This window comes from Phyllopteryx taeniolatus, chromosome 7 (assembly GCF_024500385.1).
Source record: "Phyllopteryx taeniolatus isolate TA_2022b chromosome 7, UOR_Ptae_1.2, whole genome shotgun sequence".
Taxonomy (NCBI): Eukaryota; Metazoa; Chordata; class Actinopteri; order Syngnathiformes; family Syngnathidae; genus Phyllopteryx; species Phyllopteryx taeniolatus.
In genome coordinates, this window is record NC_084508.1 from 6,004,897 (window position 1) to 6,029,797 (window position 24,901).

General features: G+C 43.7%; 2 protein-coding genes across 7 annotated transcripts in view; both read right to left on the reverse strand.

The window, feature by feature from the left end:
• Window positions 1-1,459: 1,459 nt before the first annotated feature.
• il12rb2 (interleukin 12 receptor, beta 2a) lies at window positions 1,460-12,731 on the reverse strand. Of its 2 annotated transcripts, none has more exons than XM_061780149.1 (16): window positions 10,509-12,731; window positions 10,290-10,410; window positions 9,478-9,744; window positions 9,264-9,387; window positions 8,952-9,142; window positions 8,736-8,878; window positions 8,111-8,255; window positions 7,183-7,256; window positions 6,018-6,228; window positions 5,627-5,809; window positions 5,072-5,173; window positions 4,708-4,854; window positions 4,499-4,630; window positions 3,775-3,877; window positions 3,616-3,703; window positions 1,460-3,003 (listed from the first exon to the last, which is right to left on the reverse strand). In XM_061780149.1, exons 2-16 carry the CDS (start codon window positions 10,360-10,362, stop codon window positions 2,548-2,550), a joined length of 2,439 nt encoding a protein of 812 aa, XP_061636133.1. In that variant the 5' UTR covers window positions 10,363-10,410; window positions 10,509-12,731; the 3' UTR covers window positions 1,460-2,547. The 2 variants fall into 2 exon arrangements, with proteins under 2 accessions (XP_061636133.1, XP_061636132.1); XM_061780148.1 differs by having other exon boundaries at window positions 10,290-10,415.
• A 372-nt stretch (window positions 12,732-13,103) lies between these two features.
• Window positions 13,104-24,901, reverse strand: part of il23r (interleukin 23 receptor) — a 32,881-nt gene continuing 21,083 nt past the window's right edge. For 2 of the 5 annotated variants that reach the window (XM_061780139.1, XM_061780140.1), the window contains 16 exons: window positions 24,641-24,692; window positions 24,430-24,562; window positions 23,418-23,593; window positions 22,841-22,964; window positions 22,599-22,756; window positions 21,211-21,353; window positions 20,958-21,117; window positions 20,279-20,361; window positions 19,245-19,449; window positions 16,933-17,133; window positions 16,745-16,843; window positions 15,617-15,772; window positions 14,828-14,968; window positions 14,670-14,754; window positions 14,468-14,558; window positions 13,104-14,049 (listed from right to left, as the gene is read on the reverse strand). In XM_061780139.1, the coding sequence (XP_061636123.1) occupies window positions 13,576-14,049; window positions 14,468-14,558; window positions 14,670-14,754; window positions 14,828-14,968; window positions 15,617-15,772; window positions 16,745-16,843; window positions 16,933-17,133; window positions 19,245-19,449; window positions 20,279-20,361; window positions 20,958-21,117; window positions 21,211-21,353; window positions 22,599-22,756; window positions 22,841-22,964; window positions 23,418-23,593; window positions 24,430-24,562; window positions 24,641-24,680 (2,469 nt within the window). In that variant the 5' untranslated portion in view covers window positions 24,681-24,692 and the 3' untranslated portion in view covers window positions 13,104-13,575. Of the gene's footprint in view, window positions 14,050-14,467; window positions 14,559-14,669; window positions 14,755-14,827; window positions 14,969-15,616; window positions 15,773-16,744; window positions 16,844-16,932; window positions 17,134-19,244; window positions 19,450-20,278; window positions 20,362-20,957; window positions 21,118-21,210; window positions 21,354-22,598; window positions 22,757-22,840; window positions 22,965-23,417; window positions 23,594-24,429; window positions 24,563-24,640; window positions 24,780-24,901 lie in introns of all 5 variants that reach the window. The other 3 variants (XM_061780136.1, XM_061780135.1, XM_061780138.1) reach the window with 2 other exon arrangements.

Sequence of the window (24,901 nt, forward strand, 5' to 3'; positions counted from 1 at the left end):
AGTACAGGCTACGTGCCTGTAGATGTGTCCTCAGGTTCGACGTCGACTAGTACAGGCTACGTGCCTGTAGATGTGTCCTCAGGTTCGACGTCGACTAGTACAGGCTACGTGCCTGTAGATGTGTCCTCAGGTTCGACGTCGACTAGTACAGGCTACGTGCCTCTAGATGTGTCCTCAGGTTCGACGTCGACTAGTACAGGCTACGTGCCTGTAGATGTGTCCTCAGGTTCGACGTCGACTAGTACAGGCTACGTGCCTGTAGATGTGTCCTCAGGTTCGACGTCGACTAGTACAGGCTACGTGCCTGTAGATGTGTCCTCAGGTTCGACGTCGACTAGTACAGGCTACGTGCCTGTAGATGTGTCCTCAGGTTCGACGTCGACTACTACAGGCTACGTGCCTGTAGATGTGTCCTCAGGTTCGACGTCGACTAGTACAGGCTACGTGCCTGTAGATGTGTCCTCAGGTTCGACGTCGACTAGTACAGGCTACGTGCCTGTAGATGTGTCCTCAGGTTCGACGTCGACTAGCACAGGCTACGTGCCTGTAGATGTGTCCTCAGGTTCGACGTCGACTAGTACAGGCTACGTGCCTGTAGATGTGTCCTCAGGTTCGACGTCGACTAGTACAGGCTACGTGCCTGTAGATGTGTCCTCAGGTTCGACGCCGACTAGTACAGGCTACGTGCCTGTAGATGTGTCCTCAGGTTCGACGTCGACTAGTACAGGCTACGTGCCTGTAGATGTGTCCTCAGGTTCGACGTTGACTAGTACAGGCTACGTGCCTGTAGATGTGTCCTCAGGTTCGACGTCGACTAGTACAGGCTACGTGCCTGTAGATGTGTCCTCAGGTTCGACGTCGACTAGTACAGGCTACGTGCCTGTAGATGTGTCCTCAGGTTCGACGTCGACTAGTACAGGCTACGTGCCTCTAGATGTGTCCTCAGGTTCGACGTCGACTAGTACAGGCTACGTGCCTGTAGATGTGTCCTCAGGTTCGACGTCGACTAGTACAGGCTACGTGCCTGTAGATGTGTCCTCAGGTTCGACGTCGACTAGTACAGGCTACGTGCCTGTAGATGTGTCCTCAGGTTCGACGTCGACTAGTACAGGCTACGTGCCTGTAGATGTGTCCTCAGGTTCGACGTCGACTACTACAGGCTACGTGCCTGTAGATGTGTCCTCAGGTTCGACGTCGACTAGTACAGGCTACGTGCCTGTAGATGTGTCCTCAGGTTCGACGTCGACTAGTACAGGCTACGTGCCTGTAGATGTGTCCTCAGGTTCGACGTCGACTACTACAGGCTACGTGCCTGTAGATGTGTCCTCAGGTTCGACGTCGACTAGTACAGGCTACGTGCCTGTAGATGTGTCCTCAGGTTCGACGTCGACTAGTACAGGCTACGTGCCTGTAGATGTGTCCTCAGGTTCGACGTCGACTAGCACAGGCTACGTGCCTGTAGATGTGTCCTCAGGTTCGACGTCGACTAGTACAGGCTACGTGCCTGTAGATGTGTCCTCAGGTTCGACGTCGACTAGTACAGGCTACGTGCCTGTAGATGTGTCCTCAGGTTCGACGCCGACTAGTACAGGCTACGTGCCTGTAGATGTGTCCTCAGGTTCGACGTCGACTAGTACAGGCTACGTGCCTGTAGATGTGTCCTCAGGTTCGACGTCGACTGTTCCAACGTCGACAGCACCTTCACTGCCTGCAAATTGGACTAAAAAGTGTTTTTTTTGTATTTCCAACCGTGGAACATTGTTGCTGCTGACAGCCGTACCATTAACAAGTCGGTTGAGTGTAGCGGCAGAACGGCACATGACCGGAGCAGAGCCGATCGCAAGCGTCTGCTTTCGAAGTCAGATGCTCATATGAAAAACATTTTTGGGATAAATCCAAGCTTTTGCGGCGATTTTTCAAACACAAATAAAATTGTAATGATGGAAATTTCCAAAAGCAACTAATTGCACATTTTCCCCATATTTTGAAATCAAACTACATAAAGTCGTTACATGTAATCCGTTAATCCACAACACTGTATCGTACAACTGAGTAAAGTTCTCGTTAGCACCCCGTTACTGTACCGTACAACTTCTATGCGGAGTAAAGTTCTTGTCCGCACGTCATTGGGCATAACATTTTGGCGACAAAGAAGGAGTTTTACTTGCCGCCACTGCCCTCGTTCTTCATCACCGGTCCTGAGATACCGCTGGTACGAATCTTTTAAGACTAGCGGCAATCGGAATAGCCAAAGCTCGTGAGGCCCACCGCTATTCTCTTCCACAACTGGCTTTTGTACTCTTAGACTCGCGCAGATGTATGAAGACTGTCTGTCACCTTGTTGGCAGGACATCCCACTCCTCCACAGAGCGTTACAGTCCGGCGACCGACAGATGGGAGAATCGAAAGTCCTCTGTAACCTCACCGATTCAAAGACGAGATGCCAAAAACACGTGACTGGCGGTTGGTTTACTTAAAGATTTAAATGGCAATGTAGAGTAGTAAAGTTGACTAGTCGACTAATCGGTTTAACCCGTTGTAGAGTGATCAGCGGTTCTCAAAGATGCTGCTGCAGTCGATCCGGACCGCATCCAGGGTCAAATTCCCGATTATCTGCGGTCCCACTGGCTCGGTGAACATGCTGCAATTGGGCAGTGGCGTTAGAATCTGTGGAAACTCTTCCTCCTCGCCCTCTTCATCCAGGTCTTCCTCCTCCATGGCCAGACGTCGCTCCTGGCATCCGGTTGAGAGGTAGTCCACATTTGCGGTACCGGAGTCCAGCGAAGCCTGGGTCTGCTCCGAGCCGTTTGAGTCGTGGGAGTCGCTCTTGATGTACGTGGTGAGGGGCCACCGAGGTGTCGAAGGACCAGCCGGTGAGGAGACCGCCTCCACCGTGTTGTGATTGGACACCTCCTCCATGTCTGTAATAATACTGATGATAGGCTCCGCCTCCTCCTCGGTCGGAGCGACCTCACTGGCCTGGGGTTGCAGCTTCATTTTCCCCTATAAAAAAAATACAAAGGGAAAAAAAAGACATATATAGCGGTATTATACAATAATAATAATAATACATTATTGTATAATAACGCCCTCTCTAATAATAATAATAATAATAATTATTATTAAATGATGTACTTTATATTTATAAATGTATTTTCTTTCTGATAATAAAGACATATTTGTCACGTGGTATATGAAGGCAATACAATACTTTTTCTGAAAGAAGTTTGTAAAAAGTAGTCTTTGGGACCTTCTGCAAAGAAAGGAACTATGAGAAATGATTGACTTATTTAAATTGTCATATTATTTGAATCTTTTAATTTATTTATGTTATTAAAATCAGACAAAAAATAATTCCGTAATAGTATAGGTTTGCAGTATTACGATGATAAGGACACCTTTTTTTACAAGATGAAAGTGATAACACTAATTTCGTCCAAGTGAAAAATGAAGGCTAACAGTAAACAAACAGAAAAAAAGATGTATTGTTATTCTTTATCATGTGCAACAAATGCAACAGGTGATGCTTAATAGAAGTAGTCAAGACTTTTACTGCACTGTAACTTTTATTTGACTCTTTTAACGTTCACTAATTCCGCATTGAAATATAATGACCTTCTCCTGGGTGCATTCTTTTGCCCATTTGCTGTTTGCGGGATCCGGCACCACTTGAAGCAGGAAGCGCCGGAAAAGCAGCCACACCCTACAAAGACGATACGTCCCAGTTAAACAAGGCGAGCTACAAATGGACCGCTGCCGCGCTATGTCATGAACCTCCTCTTCACGGCTGCAATTTGGCACACGCACAGCAGCAGCAGCGCCGCTGCCGAGAGCAGCAAGCACAAGACCAGGGGCAACACCGGGATCCCATCTGCGGCTGCGAATCACAACAAAAGCAGACTTTATTCGTCATTTTGGCCTTTAGTAAGCAATATAAACAGTTGTATATGTAATACTGCATCATATTGTTTAGTCTTTAGCTTTCTTTTGTGTTTTTACCATAGGGCTTTATTTTTATTTCATGGGAAACAAAAACAAAAAAAACTGTATTTTTTTGGATTGAATCCATATTTTCACAGAGTACCTCACTCATAATAACAAAGTACAGTGGCGCCTTGCGATACGTGGTTCCATGACTATGCTCGTAACTCAAATCATACTTTCCCTTTGAAATGAATTGAAATCCCATCAATCCGTTCCAGCCTCCCCCCAAAAAACAGATCTTGAAAAACTCTTACGTCGGGTCACTTGTATCTCAAGGCACCACTGTATATAAATTTTTTCACCCCAAAAAAAAAAAACAATAATTTGTTTAGTTTTTCACCTTATCGTGAAAGTGTATTGTGGGAATAATTTTGAAGGGGAAAAAATATTGTAATACTCCAATTTCCTCTCAAAATTAGACACACAATACCCCATAATAATTCATTTATAATGACGGTATTCTGACGACCAGAATTCTAGTGAAACAGTCACACGGTGGCCATGAAGTGCACACCTTGGATGACGATCTTGACTTTTTGAGCGGCTGGACTTTCTCCCCGAGCAGTCCAAGCAGTCACCCACAGGCTGTGTGCACCAGGACGGAGGTCCTCCAAGAAAAACGTCCGCTCGGTCGCTTGAACGGAGTCTGCAAATCAAAGCCACAACAATGGGAATTAGATCAAATCAACTGAATTCCAGATATTTGCAGTATTTGGACTTTACATTGCTGCACACTTCCAGCGGCGTCTTCCAGGTAGATGGTGTACTCAGTGATGCACCCGCCACGCTGAGCCCTGGGAAGCTCCCTCCACGTCACGGCCACTCTGTTGAAGTCCACTTCGTGTTGAACCGACGGACCAACTTTGGGGACTGCAAAAGATCCAATGAAAATTAAAGCTCTGGACTGAGACAAACAGTGATGACTTTCTGTTCAATTTAGTTCATGGGTTCTCGACATTTTTGTGGGAACCCACACAACGATTTGAACCCAGATCTTGTGACTGCGAGGCAGACATGCTGACCACCAACTAGCACAATGGGCCGCCCTCAGAGGCGCATTTATCCTTGAACGGTCACATCCTGTTACCTGATTGGCTGATGTTGAGGAGTCTAAAGCTTCTGGTGGTCATCGAGCCTTCGCCGTGGAGAACGTAAACGGCGACTTCGTAGCACTCGGATGCGTTCAAGCCTGCGCATGGAAAAAAGACATCGGGAAAAAGCTTGGGATCTGGAACTCGTAAAGAGAATGATTTGGAACACATGAAGAAAAGTAGATGAACTGGAACACATGAAGAGAATGATCTGGAACATATGAAGAGGATGATGCGGAGCACACAAAGGGAAAGAGCTCGACCGTATGAAGGGGACGATCAAGAGGACGATCGGGAACATATGAGGAGAATCATCCGAATATGTTAAGAGGATGATCAGGATCACAGGAAAAAAAAAGTGGGTGAACTCGAACACATTGAGAGAATTATCTGGAACGCGTGAAGAGGACAATATGGATGAACTGGAATACATGAAGAGAATGATCTGGAACACGTGAAGAAAAGCAGATGTTTCAGAACACAGGAAAAGGACGATCCGCAACACATGAAGAGAACGATTCGAAATTTGAAAGTGGGCCAACATTTCTGACCTTTGATGACAGCTTGACGAGCTTCTCCGTTCAGTCTGAGCCAGTGCAGCTCCTGCAGCTTGAGACCCTCGGGGTACCACTCGACTACGTGGGCCGCGGGGGCCGTCGCCCTTTCAGCTTGTCTCCACCAGAGGGCGACGCCGCGTTCGTCTGCCTTCACCTGTACATCCAACTGGGCCAACGCTAAAAGGAAAACAAATGTGGATTTCCTCACAAATGAAAGCTTGGTAAGAATTTCGACAGTCATTTGGAAATTTTGATGTGAATTCTTCTAAAAGGGGGGATGATTTTTAGAATGTTCAACGTTTTGAAGTTAGAATCGTTTCAATTGGTTGAGAAATTGGAATAAGGCTGTGGATCCTTTTCGGACGCGCTGTACATGTTCGTTTACCTTTGGTGTGATAGGCGGTAATGTTGGCCGGCGGGGACATCCCTTTGGAGTTGAGGGCGCTCACCGTCACATGGCACCTGGCACAAAACGCAACGGAAGCGCTGGTGACCTCTGCGCTGAGGTTGGCCGCGTACACCAGTCCAGACTCAGAGCTGCGTACCGCCACCGAGTAGACCACAATCTTACCCCTGGCATGGGTGACGTTCATCGGCTGGAAAAGTCCAGACAGAAATGACAGTAGCCTGTCATGCAATTCTTAAAACAACTGAAGTAAGATTCTTTCGGAATGTTGAACATTTTCAAGTTAGAATGTTCGACTCTTAACAAATGGGGAATTTGTTCACTTTCTCCATGAATTTGAATATTTCTTTCATCAAAAAAAAAAAAGAATTCTTTCAAAATGAAAAGTATATTTGTAACATTTTCTTAATTTTTTTTTTTTTTTTTTTTAGTATGATGTGAGAAAAATTAAGTTCTGAGAATTTAATATGGAATTCTTCCCAAAGTAGGTCTTTTTGGAATTTCAAACATCCTGAAGTTCGTTTGAATGTGTGAAAAAAATGAACAATCTCAGGGAATTTGCTCCATTTCTCCATTTATTTGACTGGGGGTTTTGTCTGGAAATGTGGAATTATGGGAAAAGTGGAAACTTAGAATTTGGATGTGCTGAGAAATGTTGAGTTGAAGATCAATTAGCTACATTTCTCCATTCATTTGGAAATGTTCTCGCGAAAAGAGTGATTCTTGAAAAAAAAAAAAAAAAAAAAAAAAAGGTACATTTGTCTAATGTCTCTGTAGTTGTTTTTGTCCCAAAAAAATCTTTAGACGACATCTTCAAAAAACACTCAACCTCCTTAGCCGAGGTACTCATTGCATATTTTGTCTCTTGATTTCTCTTATATATGGCAAGTCATCATGTTTTCACTTCATCGTTTCTCTTCAGCTCGTCTTTTCTCGTAAAGCGAAACCAATAGCTCTCGACCTCTATGTTTAAATATGACAATACCTCCCTACATATGCGAGTGTGTGTGTGGTTACAAGTGAAGACGGGTGACACGTAACGCCTACGCTGTGGTCAAACATTGACCTTTCAGCAGCACAGCGAGACAGAAAGTGTGGCTCTGAAGACAATATGGTGACAAACACACTCATGCTTCGATTTTACCTTCCAGTAGAGCCTGATGGACTTGACGTCGGAGGGAGGTTGCGTGTACCACACATCCAGCTGTCTGGCCGGTGCTGCCGGACAACGAACGAAGCACAACGTGTACTTTGAGAGAGGCGAGTGAAATGGACGCTTGAGAGCAAAGTAGCAGACTTCATGTTTTAGACCATGGCTTCTTGAGACTTTTGAAGCCTCCTAAAGTTTACGATGCTAAATGAAGCCGGCGTCGGGGGCTGAATTTTCAAAATTGTCGAGCGACAAGGGTTTTGTGTCAATTTGTCTTTGAGGAACGCCAGGAAATGGCCTTAAAGTGTCGGCTTCAAAACAAAAGGGCTGATTCTCTGTGTCTATTCAGACATGTTTATGCCTATAAACATGGCTAATAAATTCCATGTTGCTCAGTGAAACAAGCTTCTAGGGCTGAATTTTCAAAATGGCGGCGTTAGTTGACTGTTTAACGGCAATTCATCAAACGATACTACTTCAAACCAAAATGGCTGACTTCCTGTGTCTTTTTGGGCATGGCTCCTTGAGACTGTGGTGCCTGCGCGATCTGCGATGCCCATATGCAACAGATCGGCCATCTTTATCAGCTAGCTACGGCGACAACATTAGGGTAAAATACGTGGGTTGATCGTACATAGACGTCCACAAAATTTCACGTTGAAAAGTGAATCCGCCTTTGGGGGCTACATTTTGTGAGTACGGTAAAGCCCTCAAGAAAGGCGTAGCCCGTGTTGCGCATCAAGGAAACTGCCTGCACAAATAGATTATCTTGACGCCATCACTTTTACATATGCAGTTCCCATAACGCATCAACATCCACAACATTCATTATGTACTGTAGCTATCGCATTGTAAGTCTAAAACCTCAGAAGAACTGTCAGAAAAAGCCCGCAAATCATGTATTTCAAATTCAAATACTCGCCTTCCTCCTGCGTCCAACTGGAGGTGACGTCGCTCCAGTCGCTCCACAGACCTGTGCTGAATTTGGCCCTGGCTCTGAAATGGTACAACCGGTAAGGCTCCAGAGACCAGATGGACAGCAATTGATCCAAAGCCACTGGCACGTCCTGGTGGAGCAGTGGCTAGCATGTTAGCATTTGATTCATTTTCCATTGGAAATAATAACGGACTAGAGGGCCAAGATGGAAAATCCTCATTGATCTGCCTAGTTGCCCTTAGGACTCAGGTTGCTACCTGGCCAGATGTTAGCATTTCACTCAGCTATAGCATATTAGCATTTGAGCAGCCTTTGCAAATAGTAACTGATGATATTGTATATGCTATCCCTATAAGTGTTCCTCAAATTGTAGTCTTCTTAGATGTTCCATGCCAACTGTGACCATGTTAGCATTTCATTAAAAAAAAAATCACGAAATGTTCTGAAATTAACATATGGGTCCCCAATTCTGTTGTTACCATGCTAGATGTTAGCATTTTAAGAATTAGCATTCACGGCCAAAGTTTTACAGAGTAGGGCTGTACAATAACGATGTCAGTTCTCTGGCTCCAAAACATTTTTGTCATGGGAGTTTGTTTGGTATTCTTACCGAGTGTGGATAGGTGGTCCAGAGTCCTGGTTCCGTAGCGTACTGGACCGCCAGGTGTTGCGTCCTCAGAGGCTGTCGAACCCGGATGGCGCACCCCCTGGAGGAGCACTGGGGCCCCCCGAGGACCGGAGCGGGGGGGATCGCTGTTCACATCAACACAACGTCACTTGAAAGTGCACCACAACAGTGACACAAAGAGAAGAACACAAACCGTACCGATGTTACTGAGAGTATAGTTGGCAGGTGGCGACATGGCCGACCCCAGTGCATTGTGGGTGCGGACCCGCATCGAGATGAAGTGAACTTTGGTGGACACGGAAAATCTGGCTGATTGGGGATCAGCTCCTCTGATAGGGATGTTGAATGGAGGCCACGGCTCTTGGCGATCTCCTGATACCCTGGTAATCCTGCAACACACACACACACACACACACATTATGGTTTTTATACTCTATGGGAAAAACTACTGTGTGTGCAGATACCAAATTAAATGTCACGCACGCACATACAAGATGACAAGAGACACACCAGAGCTCTGTAGTGTCCTCCAGGTGTGTTTTGCGGCCTCTTTCCCAGGAACAAAACACCTCACCAGTCTGGTTGGTCACAACCTTGTAGCTGCACCGAATGTTCCGCGGCCTCTCTGGCGGGTCTGCGGACATAAAAACATCAAATGGACTTGACAAAATTGTTGTTGTTGTTTTTTTTAGATGACAACCAGCCCCAGGTGGTCCACACTCACATCCAGCCCAGATGTCGAGTCCACACGGGTCCGAGGTCAGGGCACGGCATCGGCACAGGCAGCTGAAGGTCCGGTGCTTGGTGATGTTATCCACGCGGACGTACGTGGTGCTCGAGTTGACCACCGTGTGGCGCTGCAGGGCAGGCGGGTCCTCGGTGTACATGGAGCGCTCGCACTCACAGTTAAAGGTGCAGTACACCTCCAAGCTGGAGCCAAGCCGCACCACTGGCCCCGCGCTGGACCAGCACACGCAATCAGGGGTCTTACCTGAGAAGTAAAACAAATTGTAGGGTGCAGCCCTAAACTAATTGGTGAGAGCCATACTTATTTAGTTAGCATGCTACTTCCTGGTTTCCAGGCTAGCGTTGGTGGATATGGAAGATTTCGAGTTTCAAAATATTGTTTAGAGTTTCAAATTAAGCCACAAAGGTTGAATCAAGGCAACTGGACTCTTCTTGTCTGAATGAAGACATTTCACATTTAATCCAAAATGCTTCTTTAATTCTAAATGTTGTCGTGTTGTAATGCACGGCACTGTAGTGAGGAGTGCAATAACCTCTAGTAGAGACCAAGCAACCCTTACACAGGGAAAATGGCTATTAATGTGCCTTTCCGCTGCCAGGGAGGTGAACGACCGGTTGGTACGCAGGATGGTCAACATCAACAACCCTATTGTGAACACACCCTCCAGAGACATAAATAAGGAAAATCCACACTTCAAATTTTACAACTATGGAGACAAATTCTGTGTTTTAACATAATTTATAGACTTCATGTTTTGTTTCATGAAGTGAATCAAATGTGTGGCTCACCTGTGCAGAGTTGCACCAGTAGCATCAGCGTCACGACACAGACCAGGGACCATTTTGGAGGAACTGCCGCCATGTGTCATCAGTGAGTACTTCGTGTGTGTCTGTCACACAAATACCACGGCTGCCCTTCACAGGCGACAAAAAGCATTTGAAATTTGAGTCAAACTGACTGTGCCAGTAGAGACGAAACAAACACACATTGACACAAAATGTACTTACCAAAAGTAAAAGTCATTGCTCCTCCATCATGAGCATTGTCTATTTTCATGGTCCTTTCTTACCATCCTCCGAATGATCGGCGTGTTGGCAACCGTGACAACGTGACAAGCGCCATCCTCTTTTCTTTTTTTTTTTTGTTAGGATGTGAGTCAAGTCACATTTGAATTGGAGGAAGTTCAGTGTGGTGACGTGCCGCACAATGGAACCACGACAATACTCGCACGACTTTCATCTCTTTTTGTGCTATCTGATAGAATGTAGTTGAATTCTTGGCTTCACAGTTTATCACGTTCCGTTGTATTATACAGTATTTTGTTTAGTTTTGTCATGTTGTGTTTTAGTGTGTTGTGCTTTGCTGTGCTGTATTGTGTTGTGTGACGTTACGCTACATTGCATTATGTAACTGATGTTTTGTGCTATGTTACATTCTGTTACACTACATTATGTAACGCTACATTTCGATACACTACATTTTCTTAAGCTACATTCTGTCACGCTATGTTCTGCATTTTGTTAGGCTACATTATGTTACGCTACATTACTTAGTGCTACAATTTGTTACGCTACATGTAGCGCTGTTTTGTTACGCTACATTCTGTTAAACTATATTGTGTTACGCTGGATTCTGTTACACTACATTATGTAACGCTACATTTCGATACACTACATTTTGTTAAGCTACATTCTGTCACGCTATGTTCTGCATTTTGTTAGGCTACATTATGTTACGCTACATTACTTAGTGCTACAATTTGTTACGCTACATGTAGCGCTGTTTTGTTACGCTACATTCTGTTAAACTATATTGTGTTACGCTGGATTCTGTTACGCTACATTGGCTTACGCTATTATGCGTTATGCTACTATGCGTTACAGTACTATGCATTATGCTACTATGTGTTACGCTACTGTGTGTTACAGTTTAGGAGGTTATGCTTCATTACGCCATGTAATGTGATGTTATGAATTAGTGTGCTTCCTGGTTTCAAATCCGTTGCCAAAGGCGAAGGGCTTGACAAAAAAAAAACTGTTACTGTACCAAAAATAGCATGTTCCAGACTCCAGAGACTTGTGTTTTGCTGCAGCCATGACACTCTCTCTCTGCACAGCACTCTCTATGCACAATAGACAATAGATAGAACCATCATGACATGGACGGTACGTCAATGCCCCACATTCAACATGGCCGCCACGTAGGCATGTCTTTTGGAATTGCATCTTGTCATATTGTACAGTATATCTGTGACGCAGAAATACGTCAGTCCCATTCTCTGCCTGCATTGCGCCACAGTGCCAGTAAACAACAGTGGCCAATTCTGGAACTAACAGATTTTGTCAACGGGTGTTCAAGTGACAAATGGAAACGATTTTCGAACACATTGTTCAGTCTCAATGGTCTGTTTTATCCGATATGTGTTATATAGGGTCTTGTTTTATCGAGGTTCCCCTGTATTGCGTTACATACAGTAAGTGATATTTTGTGAAGGTAATGGGTGTGATTTTACATTACATAATGGTACCTTCCAATATGCTACATTAGGTTGCGCTACATTACGTTATGCTACATTACGTCATGCTATATTACATTACGCTACATTAAGTTACATTAGGCTATAAAGACACTACACTATGTTATGCTGGAGCACGTTGCACTGCATAATGCTATACAATGTGACGTTATGCCATAGTATGTTGATGTTTTTTGATGGTATGTTATGCTACGCTATGTTACGCCACATTGCATTATTCAAGTGAGGTTTTGTGATTTTTATGGTATGTTACATTATGCCGTGGTAGGTCGCATTACGCGACATTACGTTACGCTACATTACGTTCTACTAAGTTATTTTTACATGTTATCGCCGCATATCATCTCAGCTACTCGGCATCATTTTTCATTTTCAGTACCTTATATTTAAACACATTTGACCCCCTCTACAGTATTTCATTTCCGCTACCAGACAGTCAAAACAATCTCCCAAACTGTATCTTTACTTATCTAGCAATTCCACTGATCTAAGCTACCAGACAATCAACACATTTCCTACATCTCTCCTCATCACAATTTCCGCGCATCTCAGAACTCATCCGAGCATCAAGACCCATGACGGGATGCATTGTGGGACTTTCCCCTTCTGCCCCACTTCATCTCCCCAGACTGACTGAACAAAAAATAAGTGTCTTGCTAGAGTTTTCATCAGTCATATTTTACATTGCGGAGGCGGGGGGTGGGGGGTGCTGGTTAGTGGGGTGAGGAAGTGAGACAACTCTCAGGAAGTTGCAAAAAAAAAAAAAAAAAGTGTCAATTTGAAATTGAGGAAACAGACAACTGAATTGTGGTGTGTTTTTACTCGCTCACATCACATGCAAAATAAAGATGCTACGCTAACCCTCCCTGCTGCTTGTACACATGACCGAATTGCTATGCTAGTTGTTTTTGCTCGTGTGCTTTAAGGCAGTCCCATAATCATTGGGCATTTTGTTATGCTGCTGGAGGTTTAAATCACGGTACAAAATGGAGTCTGTCCTCGTAAAAATCTATTACAATACTGCAGGAAAAAAATTATAAAATAATGCAAAGTATTTAGTACTTACAAGAATTGAGTGGGATTTTATACAAGAATAAAAATACAGCCTTACAGGCTTACAGGTCCATTCCCTTTAAAAGCGGTGCAAATAGTCTCGCATGGAGACGGAAGAGGACTCAGCGACCCGTGCGTGACTTGAGCGTTAAACGATCTATATTCCCTCAAATGATCATTTGTTTCCAACCCCCCGATTCCCATAGCTGCTTGCCAGCCAGTTCGTGGGATGTTTAGACCGACTTTGAGTCGCCAAATTGTCACATGCGCCGGGCCAATGTCGAAGAACACACCCTCATTGCGTCGGTACGCCCGTCTTGGCGCAGACCGGTCTGCCAAATTGGCCAACACACCAGCGAGCCTTGCGCTTGCACGGAAATACGCCACCATTTGCACAGTCGACAAAATGAGAGCCCGTTGGCTTCTCTTGTGGGGGTTGTGCTTTCTTCTTTGCAAACAGGATGAATGAACATCATTTGTGTTGTTTATTCTGCTTCCTGTCCGCTGCTGGGAATGCAGATTTGTGGGATGTAGCCCTTAGTCAGCGAGACCTCCACCACAGTTTGACCTTTTTGTAAATCCACCGCGGGGGGATGGTTTTCGGGGTCCCCCCAGTTGCTTCTGTCCGGGTCTAATTCCGGGGTGTGGCGCCAGGTGGAGGAGTCCAATTCCACGCTGGACAGCAAGTTGCCCAAGGGCGATCCAAACCTGTTCTCCTCCGTCGGGTCTGTCTGGTCCTGGTCCGGCTGTTCTACTCGCGGTACCGCGGTCAGCTGAGGTTTGTAGCCGTGGTCCGGTGTCTCCGTGACAACAGCCTCCAGGAAACGGGTCTCGGCCTTGGTAGGATGCTGCATGGAGGGGACGGGTGGTTGCGAGTCTTCTCCGGAGGCGAAACTGATGAGGGACAGCAGCGGGTCGCTGTCAGTGTCCGGGAAGGACGGGTCGCTCCAGGAGTCCAGCTGAAGATGGAGATAATTATGATTATTGTGATAATTCATTCACCCATTTCGTATTTATTTATCGTGCATCAATTCAACAGACAATTCATTAGGGGCACCTGCACAATGGATATGAAATGATTGTCTTTTATTTTTTTATTACCATTCATCATTAAAATGGTATGCATTGTAAAAATATTGTACAACGATACATCAATAGAAATGAATTAAAGCATGTTAAATCAACCATTTACTAAAAGGATAATCAAGCTCTGTCAATGAATTTAGTAATCTCTGCATTACTTCACGACCGATTTCCACGACGTTAATATATGATACATTCAATCTTAGGTATAATGCATGCGACATGATCTGCTCGCAATGGCTTGTCTTGGACGTTGCTGGTGTACCTAATGATGTGTCTTGTGAGGGCGAGTACCTTCAGCTGTTTGATGGCTTGGCTATTTCCTGGTTTCGGGAGCTTCTTCCCCCACCAGTCAGGACCCCACGACGCACATTGCTGTTTGATCCTTATCATCATATACAGAAACACATGCACATTGGTGCTGCCGTTTTGGTTAGCAACAGCCTTCTTCAAACGGGCACGTCTACTGTAATAAATCAAACAGTTTTTCCCGTACCTTCTCCTTATACAGCTCCAGCAAGCCACCAGGACCGTAAAGGCCACCACGGCAATCACGGGGAGCACCAGCGCGACCGGTCCAGCTACATCAATTACATTCTCTGATTATAATTTATCTAGCATTGTATGTATTATGTATTATGTATTATAACACACCTGCAGGCTCCTTGGGCTGAGAGGAGATCAGGTTCCCGCGCCGGCCCTCTCCCGCGGAGGTGTAGGCAGACATCTGGATGGCCACGGCGCCCTCGGGACACTCCAGCCACGCCTGCCTGCGACCCCACGCGGCGACCACCGCTAAAGGCAATTACATCGTCAGCAGTCTCGCACTAGCTAACGGAGCTGCCCACCTAACGAGAGCGCTTTACTTCTTTTTACACTTGTATGACAGTTAAGAATGCGAAACTGCGACGTGTTACAATCGAGGGTGAGGTACAAGGTAGTGACACGAAGGGACAGTTTTCAGGTTTCAAATGATCTTATTGAAGGAATGGAAGAAGGAAGGACGCAAAGAAGGAAAGGAGGGAGGAATTAAATGAGAATGGAAAGCAAGAAGGGAGGAAAGAGGGGAGGTAGGCATGAAAGGGAGGAAAAGAGGAATGAAAGACTGAAGGAGGGAGGAAGAAAGGAAGGAGTGAAAAAACAAAGCAGGGAATGAAAGGAAGCAAGTGTATACGCAGACTTTTGTATGTGAAGAACGTCAAAATGCCACATAAGTTTTCAGTTTTAACATAACAGTTACAATACAACTGTTAAGAATGACTAAATTTAATATAAAATGTAAAACGGGGAGTGGGTGAAAATCTGGGCGAAAACGTGACCGTCAAGTAGTTTACACGTGTAGTACTCAAACTGTCCACAGGAGGTCACTATTGTTTGCAATCAGAGCCTGATGTGTTCCCGGTCCCTCGAGCAGTATTTTGTAGTTTTCTAGCTTTTGTTCACTTGGCATTTCTTGGCTGTGCACGTGGAGGGTCCTCAGATAGATGGTGTAGTTGGTGATGAAGCCCCTCTGCTGCTCCACCGCGGGGTCCTCCCACTGGACCAGGAGGCGCGTGGCCCTGTGGACCAGCACCGACACGATTGGACCGGCGACCGGTTCTGAAACAGCAACGTGTGATGTCACAACCCTTATGAAAGTCATAAACAGTGTATCTGGAAAGAATTCACAGCGCTTCACTTTTTCCAGATTCTGATATGTTACAGCCTTAACCAAAATGGATTAAATTAACTTTTTCCTCAAAATTCAACACAACACCCCATAATGACATGATTATTATTATTTTTTTGCACATTTATTAAAATTTAAAATTTAAAATTTTTAAATTAATTTTTAGAATTAAAATTCACTTTTTCCATTTTTAACAGATGTCACAGTCAAAATGGATTAAAGAACATTTCCCCTCAAAATTCTACATTTACATCCAACGACATCAACTATTTTTTAATAAATAATAATAGCAACATAAAGCTTTTATCATGTTGTTATCATGTGCAAATATTAATTGAATCCATTCTGGTATAAAACTATGCAACATAACTGATTATGGGAAAAAAAATCAAGTGCTGTGAATACTTTCTGGATGCAGTCTATTCCTAACAATGACATTTTTCCCCACATTTATTTTTCATACTTTTGTGAAAATGAGTATGATGAGTATATTTGTACGTTTTGTTACTATTGGTTGTTGTGTGGACAGTACAGTAGTTCCCCCACCCATATTTATTTTTGCATTTTTACACATTTTTGTCATGATGGGACGTTGTGTGTAAGATTTAGTGGAAACAAATAATTGCATCCATTTTAGACGGCTAAGTAGCATAAGATGTGGAAAACAGAAGTGTTTGACCTTTTCTTTATATACTGTTTATATAAATATATATGTAATTTTTAAAAATGGGTTGTTGTAGGTAGAATTGAAAAAAAAAAAACTTTTGGAAAAGGGATGTAACATAAAATGTGGAAAAATGTGAAGCACTGTGAAATAGTGCATCTGAAAAGTATTCACAGTGCTTCACTTTTTTATTTTTATTTTAAATAAATGATCAAAAATGTGTGATGGCGTGTATTACTGAGCTGTCCAGAGTAGGCCAAGATGGAGGAAAGCATGCTGACTCCTCCTCCGCTCACGGAGTACACAGAGATGTTGTACCTCACTCCCACTGACATGCCTTAAAACAGGAAAAGTGGGTGTAATACCCTAGCTTTCCACTGGGTGTCAGTGCCGTGTTGAAAAAGAGCCTGTTTGTGTTTTCTTTACCTGTGATGCTTGCGTTGTTTTGATCTACGGGCACTTTTTTCCAGCCTAGCTCGCGTTTCCCCACAGGTACACTGATCCAATCCAGCACGTAGTACAACTCCTCACTTCCTGGTGCTCGAGGTTTGGTCCACTCCCAGGAGACCAGTAAAGCGCTGCCGTTAGCTGCAGGAACCGCTAGCCGGACAGCAGGCCCGGGGTCACCTGAACAACAACACGCTACATTAGCCTTTTTGCTACGACATATTTTACCTCATGAAGGCTTACTAAATGGTTTATTAAGATGTAATAAAGGGATATAAGTCGTAAGATAAGGTGAAAGTGTAGCAGCAGCTTCAACAAAACAAACAGATGACATAAGTTCCTTTTACATTTGCTTGATAGTTAAGAATTATGAGTTAAGATCGTCAAACAAATGTAAATATCAGACAAAGATATCCAAAGTACACATAAAATGTAGTTTTTAAATTACATTTTTTTTTGTATTAAGGAAAAAAACAACAACATTCAAACTGTGGCTGATCATATAATTTTATTATATTATCTGATGATGATAAACAAACTCGTGTGCTCTTACAAGGGCCGTCTTCTACATGGAGGCAACCAATCATAGGAAAGGGGGCGGTCTTAGGCAAATAATGGAAAAAGCAGGTACAAAATAGAAGTAGCTCTCAGAGGGGCCTTTTCCGGACATTAGTATGACAAAAACAATGTTTTTTCGAAATGCAATTACAACTACAAGCGACCATCCCCCCAAGCGGAGAACACAAGAGGACTAGCTGACGACTTGAACACCTTCTACTGCAGATATGAAACGCACACTTGCACACCCCACATCCACCCAGCCGTACCACCGACGTCTGCGTAGACCATCCACAAACAGGATGTGAGATGCGTTTTCAAACTACAAAAGATCAATAAAGCGGCAGGCCCAAACCTTGTGTCCCCATCCTGCCTCAAAGTCTGCACGGACCAACTCGCTCCAGTCTTCACACAGATCTTCAAAAGGTATCTGGAACTGTAAGAAGTACCATCCTGTTTCAAACGCTCCACCATCGTCCCAGTCCCTAAGAAACCTACAATCTCGGGTCTGAATGACTACAGGCTTGTCACCCTGACATCTGGGGTCATGAAATCCTTTGAACGCATCGTGCTGCACCACCTCAAGAGCCGTCACAGGACCCCTGCTGGACCCCCTGCAGTTTGCCTACCGTGCAAACAAGTCTGCGGATGACGCAGTCAACATGGGACTGCACTTCATCCTAGAACACCTCGACGGCGCGGGGACCTACGCTAGGATCCTGTTCGTGGACTTCAGTTCTGCGTTCAACACCATCATCCCCGAACTCTTTTTCTCCAAGCTTCTCCAACTCAGCATCTCGCCTGCCATCTGCCAGTGGAGTTACAGCTTCCTGACGGGCAGGACACAGCAGGTGAAGCTGGGGGACACCACCTCATCTATACGCACCACCAGCTACGGGGACCCCCAAGGATGTGTCCTCTCACCGCTGCTCTTCTCCCTCTACACGATCGACTGCACCTCAACACACCGAACTGTCAAACTCCTGAAGTTTGCAGACCACACCAGTCATCGGCCTCATCAAAGACGTGACAAGTCTGCGTATCGACAGGAAGCGGAGTGGCTGGAGCTGTGGTGCGGCCGACACAACCTGGACCTGAACACGCTCAAGACTGTAGAGATGATCCTGGACTTCAGGAAGCATCCTTCGCCACAGCCGCCCCTCATGCAGTCCAACTGCCCCGTGTCAACCGTTGAGATCTTCAAGTTCCTGGGAATTACAGTCTCTCAGAACCTGAAGTGGAAGACCAACATCAACTCCGTCCTCAAAAACGCCCTGTAGAGGATGAACCTCCTGCGTCTTCTGAGGAAGCATGGCCTCTCACAGGAGCTGTTGCGGCAGTTCTGCACAGGAGTCATTGAATCCGTCCTGGCCCTGGTGGCCAAGACGCAGAAACCAGAAGGAGCAGTGCAATGCCCACTGAATTATCATGATGCTCAAACTGTCTTTGCATTCTATTTATTTATACTATTAGTCTATGCTTTTATAATGTACATGTTTTACAAAGTACAAAGTGTTATTTTTCTTATTAAAAATATTTGTTAGTTAAAAAATGTTGGTGTTTTTTTGGTGAACTGAAACAGATTAATGGCATTGTCATTCATTTCAAATGGGGAAAATGAGTGTTTTGAGTTGCAGGTGTGATCATGGAACGAATTAAACTCGTAAGTCATGGCACCACATTATGAAATAATAAGACTGAACCGTATAGTCTGGAGTTTGTTGTGTGAGTACCTGAGAGTGCGAGGGGCACACTGGCTGGCGGCGACATTCCGTACGAGGTGACCACGCTGACGCAAAGCGGCGGAAGATCGGCCGGCACCAGAAGGGAAAACTGGCTCAGGGACGCAGCGCACATCACTTCCCATGCTGTCGGCCCCCGGCCCAGGACCAACTTGTAGCCCTCCACCTGGCCGCTGTACGACTCTGGATGAGGAGCCTGTAGATTGTGACGCAACTATTTAGCTCATTTGCATAATACCGGCCCAACACAGAGTCGCTCAGGTCAACTATGCTGGGTGGAGATCCGGCATTTTCAAGCAACGACAGAAGCACAATTGCGTTAAAGCCAAACGGTAAACAGAGCTGCAGTGTTCACAGAGATTAGGATTAGCAAACAGTCAGTATTAGCACTGATTAGCATTAGCTACCAGTGTTACCTTCTGATACATAGTCAAATGTTTGACTGAGTTGTCAACGTGGGTCTGGGGAGGTAATTTGGTTTTTGGGATGTGTCTGCTGCATGCGCCACATGCATGGATGCGCTACACTGATTGACAAAGTGTAATTTAGTGACGTGGTGATGAAGTGCTGCCTCCACGAGTGAAAATACAATCTAATCTGAAGGGCTAATAACTGCCCCCACACCGTGTTATCCTTGCCATGACTTGGGAAGCTAGCCTGAGGGAAGAACCGCCATTTTCAAGTGAAGACACTAAAGCCCTATCACGCCAAAGCCAAAAGGTAAGCAGAGCTGCAGTGTTAGCACAAATGTGTTGAAAATTAGAACATACTACATGGTTTTTGAAAGCCCTGCTCTGCGTTTGCATGAAACAGGACTGCCCCGCCAAAGTGATTTGCACCATAGTGTGACAAGTGGATTTCAAATGTACTATAACTCCTTAGCCTTTGTTTTATTTTGACTCAAGAATGTCAGACAGCTTTAATTGAAACACGCACGTAATAGTTTTACTTGGGGGGGGAAAAAAATGACATTCTACATTGTCTTCTTTAACGTGTAAACCCTCTTTAGCAGAAAACCATGTTACCTTCCACAAAACAGTGACATTCTGCAGTGAGCTGGTCTTGTGATTGCTCAATATCCGCCACACATGCAGTGGCTGAGACGGTCCTAAAGATAGACGCACAGTAAACACATTAGTTACATAAAAACAATAGTTTTATACTCCACAGTGTCCACTTTGCCACAGTGGCCCATTTTGTCGCTGCCTGAAAAAAATGTGGTTCGGTGCATTTAAAATTACTTCCGTTTTATCCCTATTTAATTTCATGAATATTGTGGTGAATGAGGAGTTATTTTTCCATTAGCAGGAGGTCAGGTGAGATGTCGGGAGAGCTTCAAAGCAATGAAAGCGTATATGAAATGAGGCCAAAGGGGAGGACGTAGATGATGAAGAGCAGGGGCCCCAGGATGGAGCCCTGGGGCATGCAGCTGTAGTGACTGAGAAGGGGTCAGATGAGAGGGACTTAAACTGGATGAACTTTTTTTTAGGCATGAATGGAACCAGTCTAGGGCATTGTGGGCAATAAACTGTATGCACATGCAATTTTGTTATATTTAAGTTATGTCTAAGATGTTTCCTGTATTTTTATTTTGTACTTCAGTGTAGTACTATATTCTACTAAAAGAAAACAAAGAACAATAAAACATGAAAACGCCTTGCAAAAAAAAAAAAAAAAAAAAAATCGAACAATTGGTTAGTTTACCTTTTCCAGGACTTCTCCTCATCATCGCTGGACTCCATTTGCTGCATTTTCTGACTCCCGTCGTCGTACACATCCTGATCTGGAGGTGGTAGTCTACCAGGGGCTCCAGGCCGTCCACTCGTACCTCATCTCGGCCGAGCCGTGTCGCCTCTCTTGCGTCCTGAGCGACAAGAGGTTGGAGGAGGTGGTCACCGCAGGAAGCACACCCTGCCTCGCGGAGGTAACCAGGCTTTTTTTTTTTTTCTTCCCTCACCCAGGAGGAAGAGTTGTCTGGCTGGAGTCTGACGGTAGCGGTGAGTTGTGACGAGTCGTCGGGGGTCTCCCACCGCAACACGGCCGCTAGCGTGGAAGACTTCCCGAAGTAGACGTGAGTGATGCGAGGGGTTTCGGGTATGACTGCAAGGGTGGGGAGACCCCTTTTTTAATGCTCACCTTGGCTTTTTAATTATTCATTAAGACTGCTCTTCAATTACAGTTCGTCCTATTAGTCCTTTTTTTATTACTGCTTATTCTTTTAGCAAAAAATGATTTTGTCAATACTATTCTGTACTTCAGTCACAAGTGTGGATCTGCCTTGCTTGGCAAAATTCTGTTTTGAGCTATAATCTTAGCCTAATAGCATAGTTGAATGTTTTCTGAAACAAAACAAAAACCAATTCAACAAATAGCAATTCACTTTGCCGATGATTACCATGATCTCTGGATGATTGAGAATCTATACAGACATGAAGAAAAAAGAACATTTTTCACAAGAACATTGGTATTTTTATTTAGTCATACTGTAATACTATGTAAAAAAAAAATGACATGGGCAATTATGCTATTAGACTAACGATATAAAGAAAGCATTTTTTGTCATAGTTTTTCATGTAATATTTAATTTGATTTGTATTTGTTTATTGCATTAATGTGGTCTTTTGGGTTTTTGCTCATTTTAGTTTGATTTACAATTTTATTACTTTTATAATTTCAGTAATATACATATTTATTTCTATTAAAGTACTTGTATTATTTTGTGTAGATGCAGAATTTTTAATGCAGTGCTATTTGTATTGCTATTGTTTTATTTTGCATATCTTTTATCAATATGACTTGTATTACATCTTATTTTTATTCCTATTGTATTACTTGTTGTAAAGGCAGAATTCTTAATTTAGCTTTATTTGTATTGTTTCTTTGATTACTTGTATTATTTTATTTGATTTCCATGTGTATTATTGTATTATTTGATATACTTTTCTTGGAAGTTTTAATGTAGCTCTATTTCGATTTGTTTTAATTACACATTTCTTTTACAGTGCTTAATTCACTTTTACTACTTAGATTTGATATTTTTGCTCCAACTCCTGGCTTTCTTCATGCTTTTTTTTTTTTTACATTTTGTGTCATTTTGTCTTAATTTTCTGACTTTTGTTATTTGTATTACCTCACAAATGTAGGAATAGCAAATATAATAATGAACACTTGTATAATTGCATTTATAATTGTTACTTTATTCCCTAATTCTTTCTTGGCTTCCATTTGTATTAGCTTTTTTAAATTTAGTTCTGACTGTAGTTCTGACTTGTTTTTTTTTTTTTTTGCAAAGGCTGAATTCAAAAAATAAAGCAGCGCATTTCTTGCTTGCTAAGAGAAGCTCACGTATGTCTTTGTGCTCCAGCGAAAACGGATCCGACTGCGAGCGTCCAAATCGGTTGTGAGCGCTGACCGCCAGCTGGTACCGCTCGTTCACGTCCAGCACGGCTCTAGGTAAGACCAGCTTGTCCGCCTCCGAGGTCCAGTACCAAGTGCTGTTCCCACTGAAGTTGACACACACACACACGCGTTTAAAAGTTAGCTTTCACGAGTCAACCCAATCTGTCGTTGAATGATTGACAGCTGACCTGCTGAGTGACACGTTGTAGGAAGTGGGCACGTGGGTGTCGCGCCCAAGCCGCCACCAGCACTCCACCAAGTGGGAGCGCAAGGTGGTCGCGCAGGTGATGTTCTCCGGCTTATCCGGGGGACCTTTGGAGATGGAAAACGCTTGTCGTGAGCCATCATGCGGATTTATTATTATATTGTCAGTCTACACGTGTTGCTCCACCGTTTGCGTTTACATATCTGTTGCTTCAAGGGTTATAACACCATGACTATATATTATGATTGTTAATATTTTCTTGTTTTTAATACTTTTATTAATTGTTCTTTCTCCCATACTATCTGTTCCTATGTCAAAAAGGCCCTTTTCCTGCCCTGTGGTTAACGCCATACTTTTGTACCCTTCTGCACTCGTCTTTAGCCATTGACACTTGTAGCAACACGCTACAGAGTATGTTACTATCTGCTGCTCGGTAAAAAAAAAAAAACCTAACAGTTCCTGCTCTGTGGTTATCGTGACACTTTTTCCTCTTGGCCGTCACTGGTATCCTTGCGCATTTGCCATTAGGACCTACGCGTTTAGCAATTCACGCTACATACGGCCCCCCCGCAGGTCCAGCCCTCCGACGATGTAAGTCAGTCCGTCCTTGCGCAGCTTGCAGAGCAGATTGGAACTGGGCCGCTGGACGTTGGTCAGCCTGAACACGGCCGGGCTGCACTCGTCCCTCTTCCACAGAGCCACGGGCTCATTGTCCAACACCAAAGATACCCGGGAACTGCAAGTCAAATACAAAATGGCGGCATCGTTTTTAATTGTACTCCTTCTTTCTTTTTCACTTTTAGTATTATTTTTTTTATAAATTCATTTTGTATTACTTTTATTATTGTTACCCAAGAACCATTTTTATTTGTTCTATTTATTATTATTATTGTATTTCTGTTTCAGAATTTGACTTTTGATATTTTTATTTCATCACATTTATTTCTTTTATTATTTGTATGACTTTTATTTTTTATTCATCCTCATTTGTCTCATACTTTTATTCTACGCCGCGTTAGAATTTGTATCATCAACTTTAAATGCAACACTAACTGTTCTTGTTGTTTTGCTCTTTGTTGTTGTTTTACAATTTGTTCAAATACTTACACTTTGTATTGATTTATTTATTTTTGCTTATTTACTGTTTATTACTTTCAGTATTTATAGTAGGATATTACTTAAATGCTATTTTTATTACATCTTATATTTTTCAGATTGTTTTTTCACTGCAGCTCCATTGGTACTATAATTGTTTTCATTACTTTTCTTTTATTGCAACTACTATTACTGATTGACTTTTTTTTTTAAAGTTTTTGCTTTGTATTGTTATTACATTTATTACTTATTGTATTTATTGATTTTACTGTGGATGAAATGATCTCGCATACATAACTTCCTGTAAGGACATTTGCTTTGAAAGAAGAACAACTTGGAAGTCAACTGGCATTTAATGACTCTATTGTTAAATGACAGTCAAATCAATAAAAGAAAAAGAGTATTTTGGACTTTTCAGTTTTTTTGTGTGAGAGCTGACGTGCAGGTGTGCCTAATGTTTTGTCTCACGGTTCTTACCCCCGTTCACAGGCCGTGATGTGGCAGTACACCACGAGATCTGAGCCCAGCAAAAAGGGCGAGGGCGGTTCCATGCTCAGGTGGCCCCGGCTGGTGTCAAACACCTGGCAGCTGCCGAAGAGCACGCCGCTTACTGCAGAAAAGGAGAAAAGGGCAGACGGCGATGCCTTTTTACACCGTACGAGTGAGGAAACGGCAAAGAAAGACTTACTGTTGAGGAGAAGAGTGATGAAGCAAGCCCAAAGGGTCATCGCAGCTCAGCACTAAAGTGTCACAAACCAGTGGAACATGTTCAACTTCCTGCCGTGAAGCGATTGCTTTTTACATTTTTTTTTTTTTTAAGCCTCCATCTGATAAGAAGCAAACAGCAGCAGATAAATGTGTTAACATGGCGCTCAGTGCTTTTGCTTGTGTTACAAGTGGGAGACTGACTCATAAGCAAGAAACGAGGCCAGCGACCCACTTTGGTGGT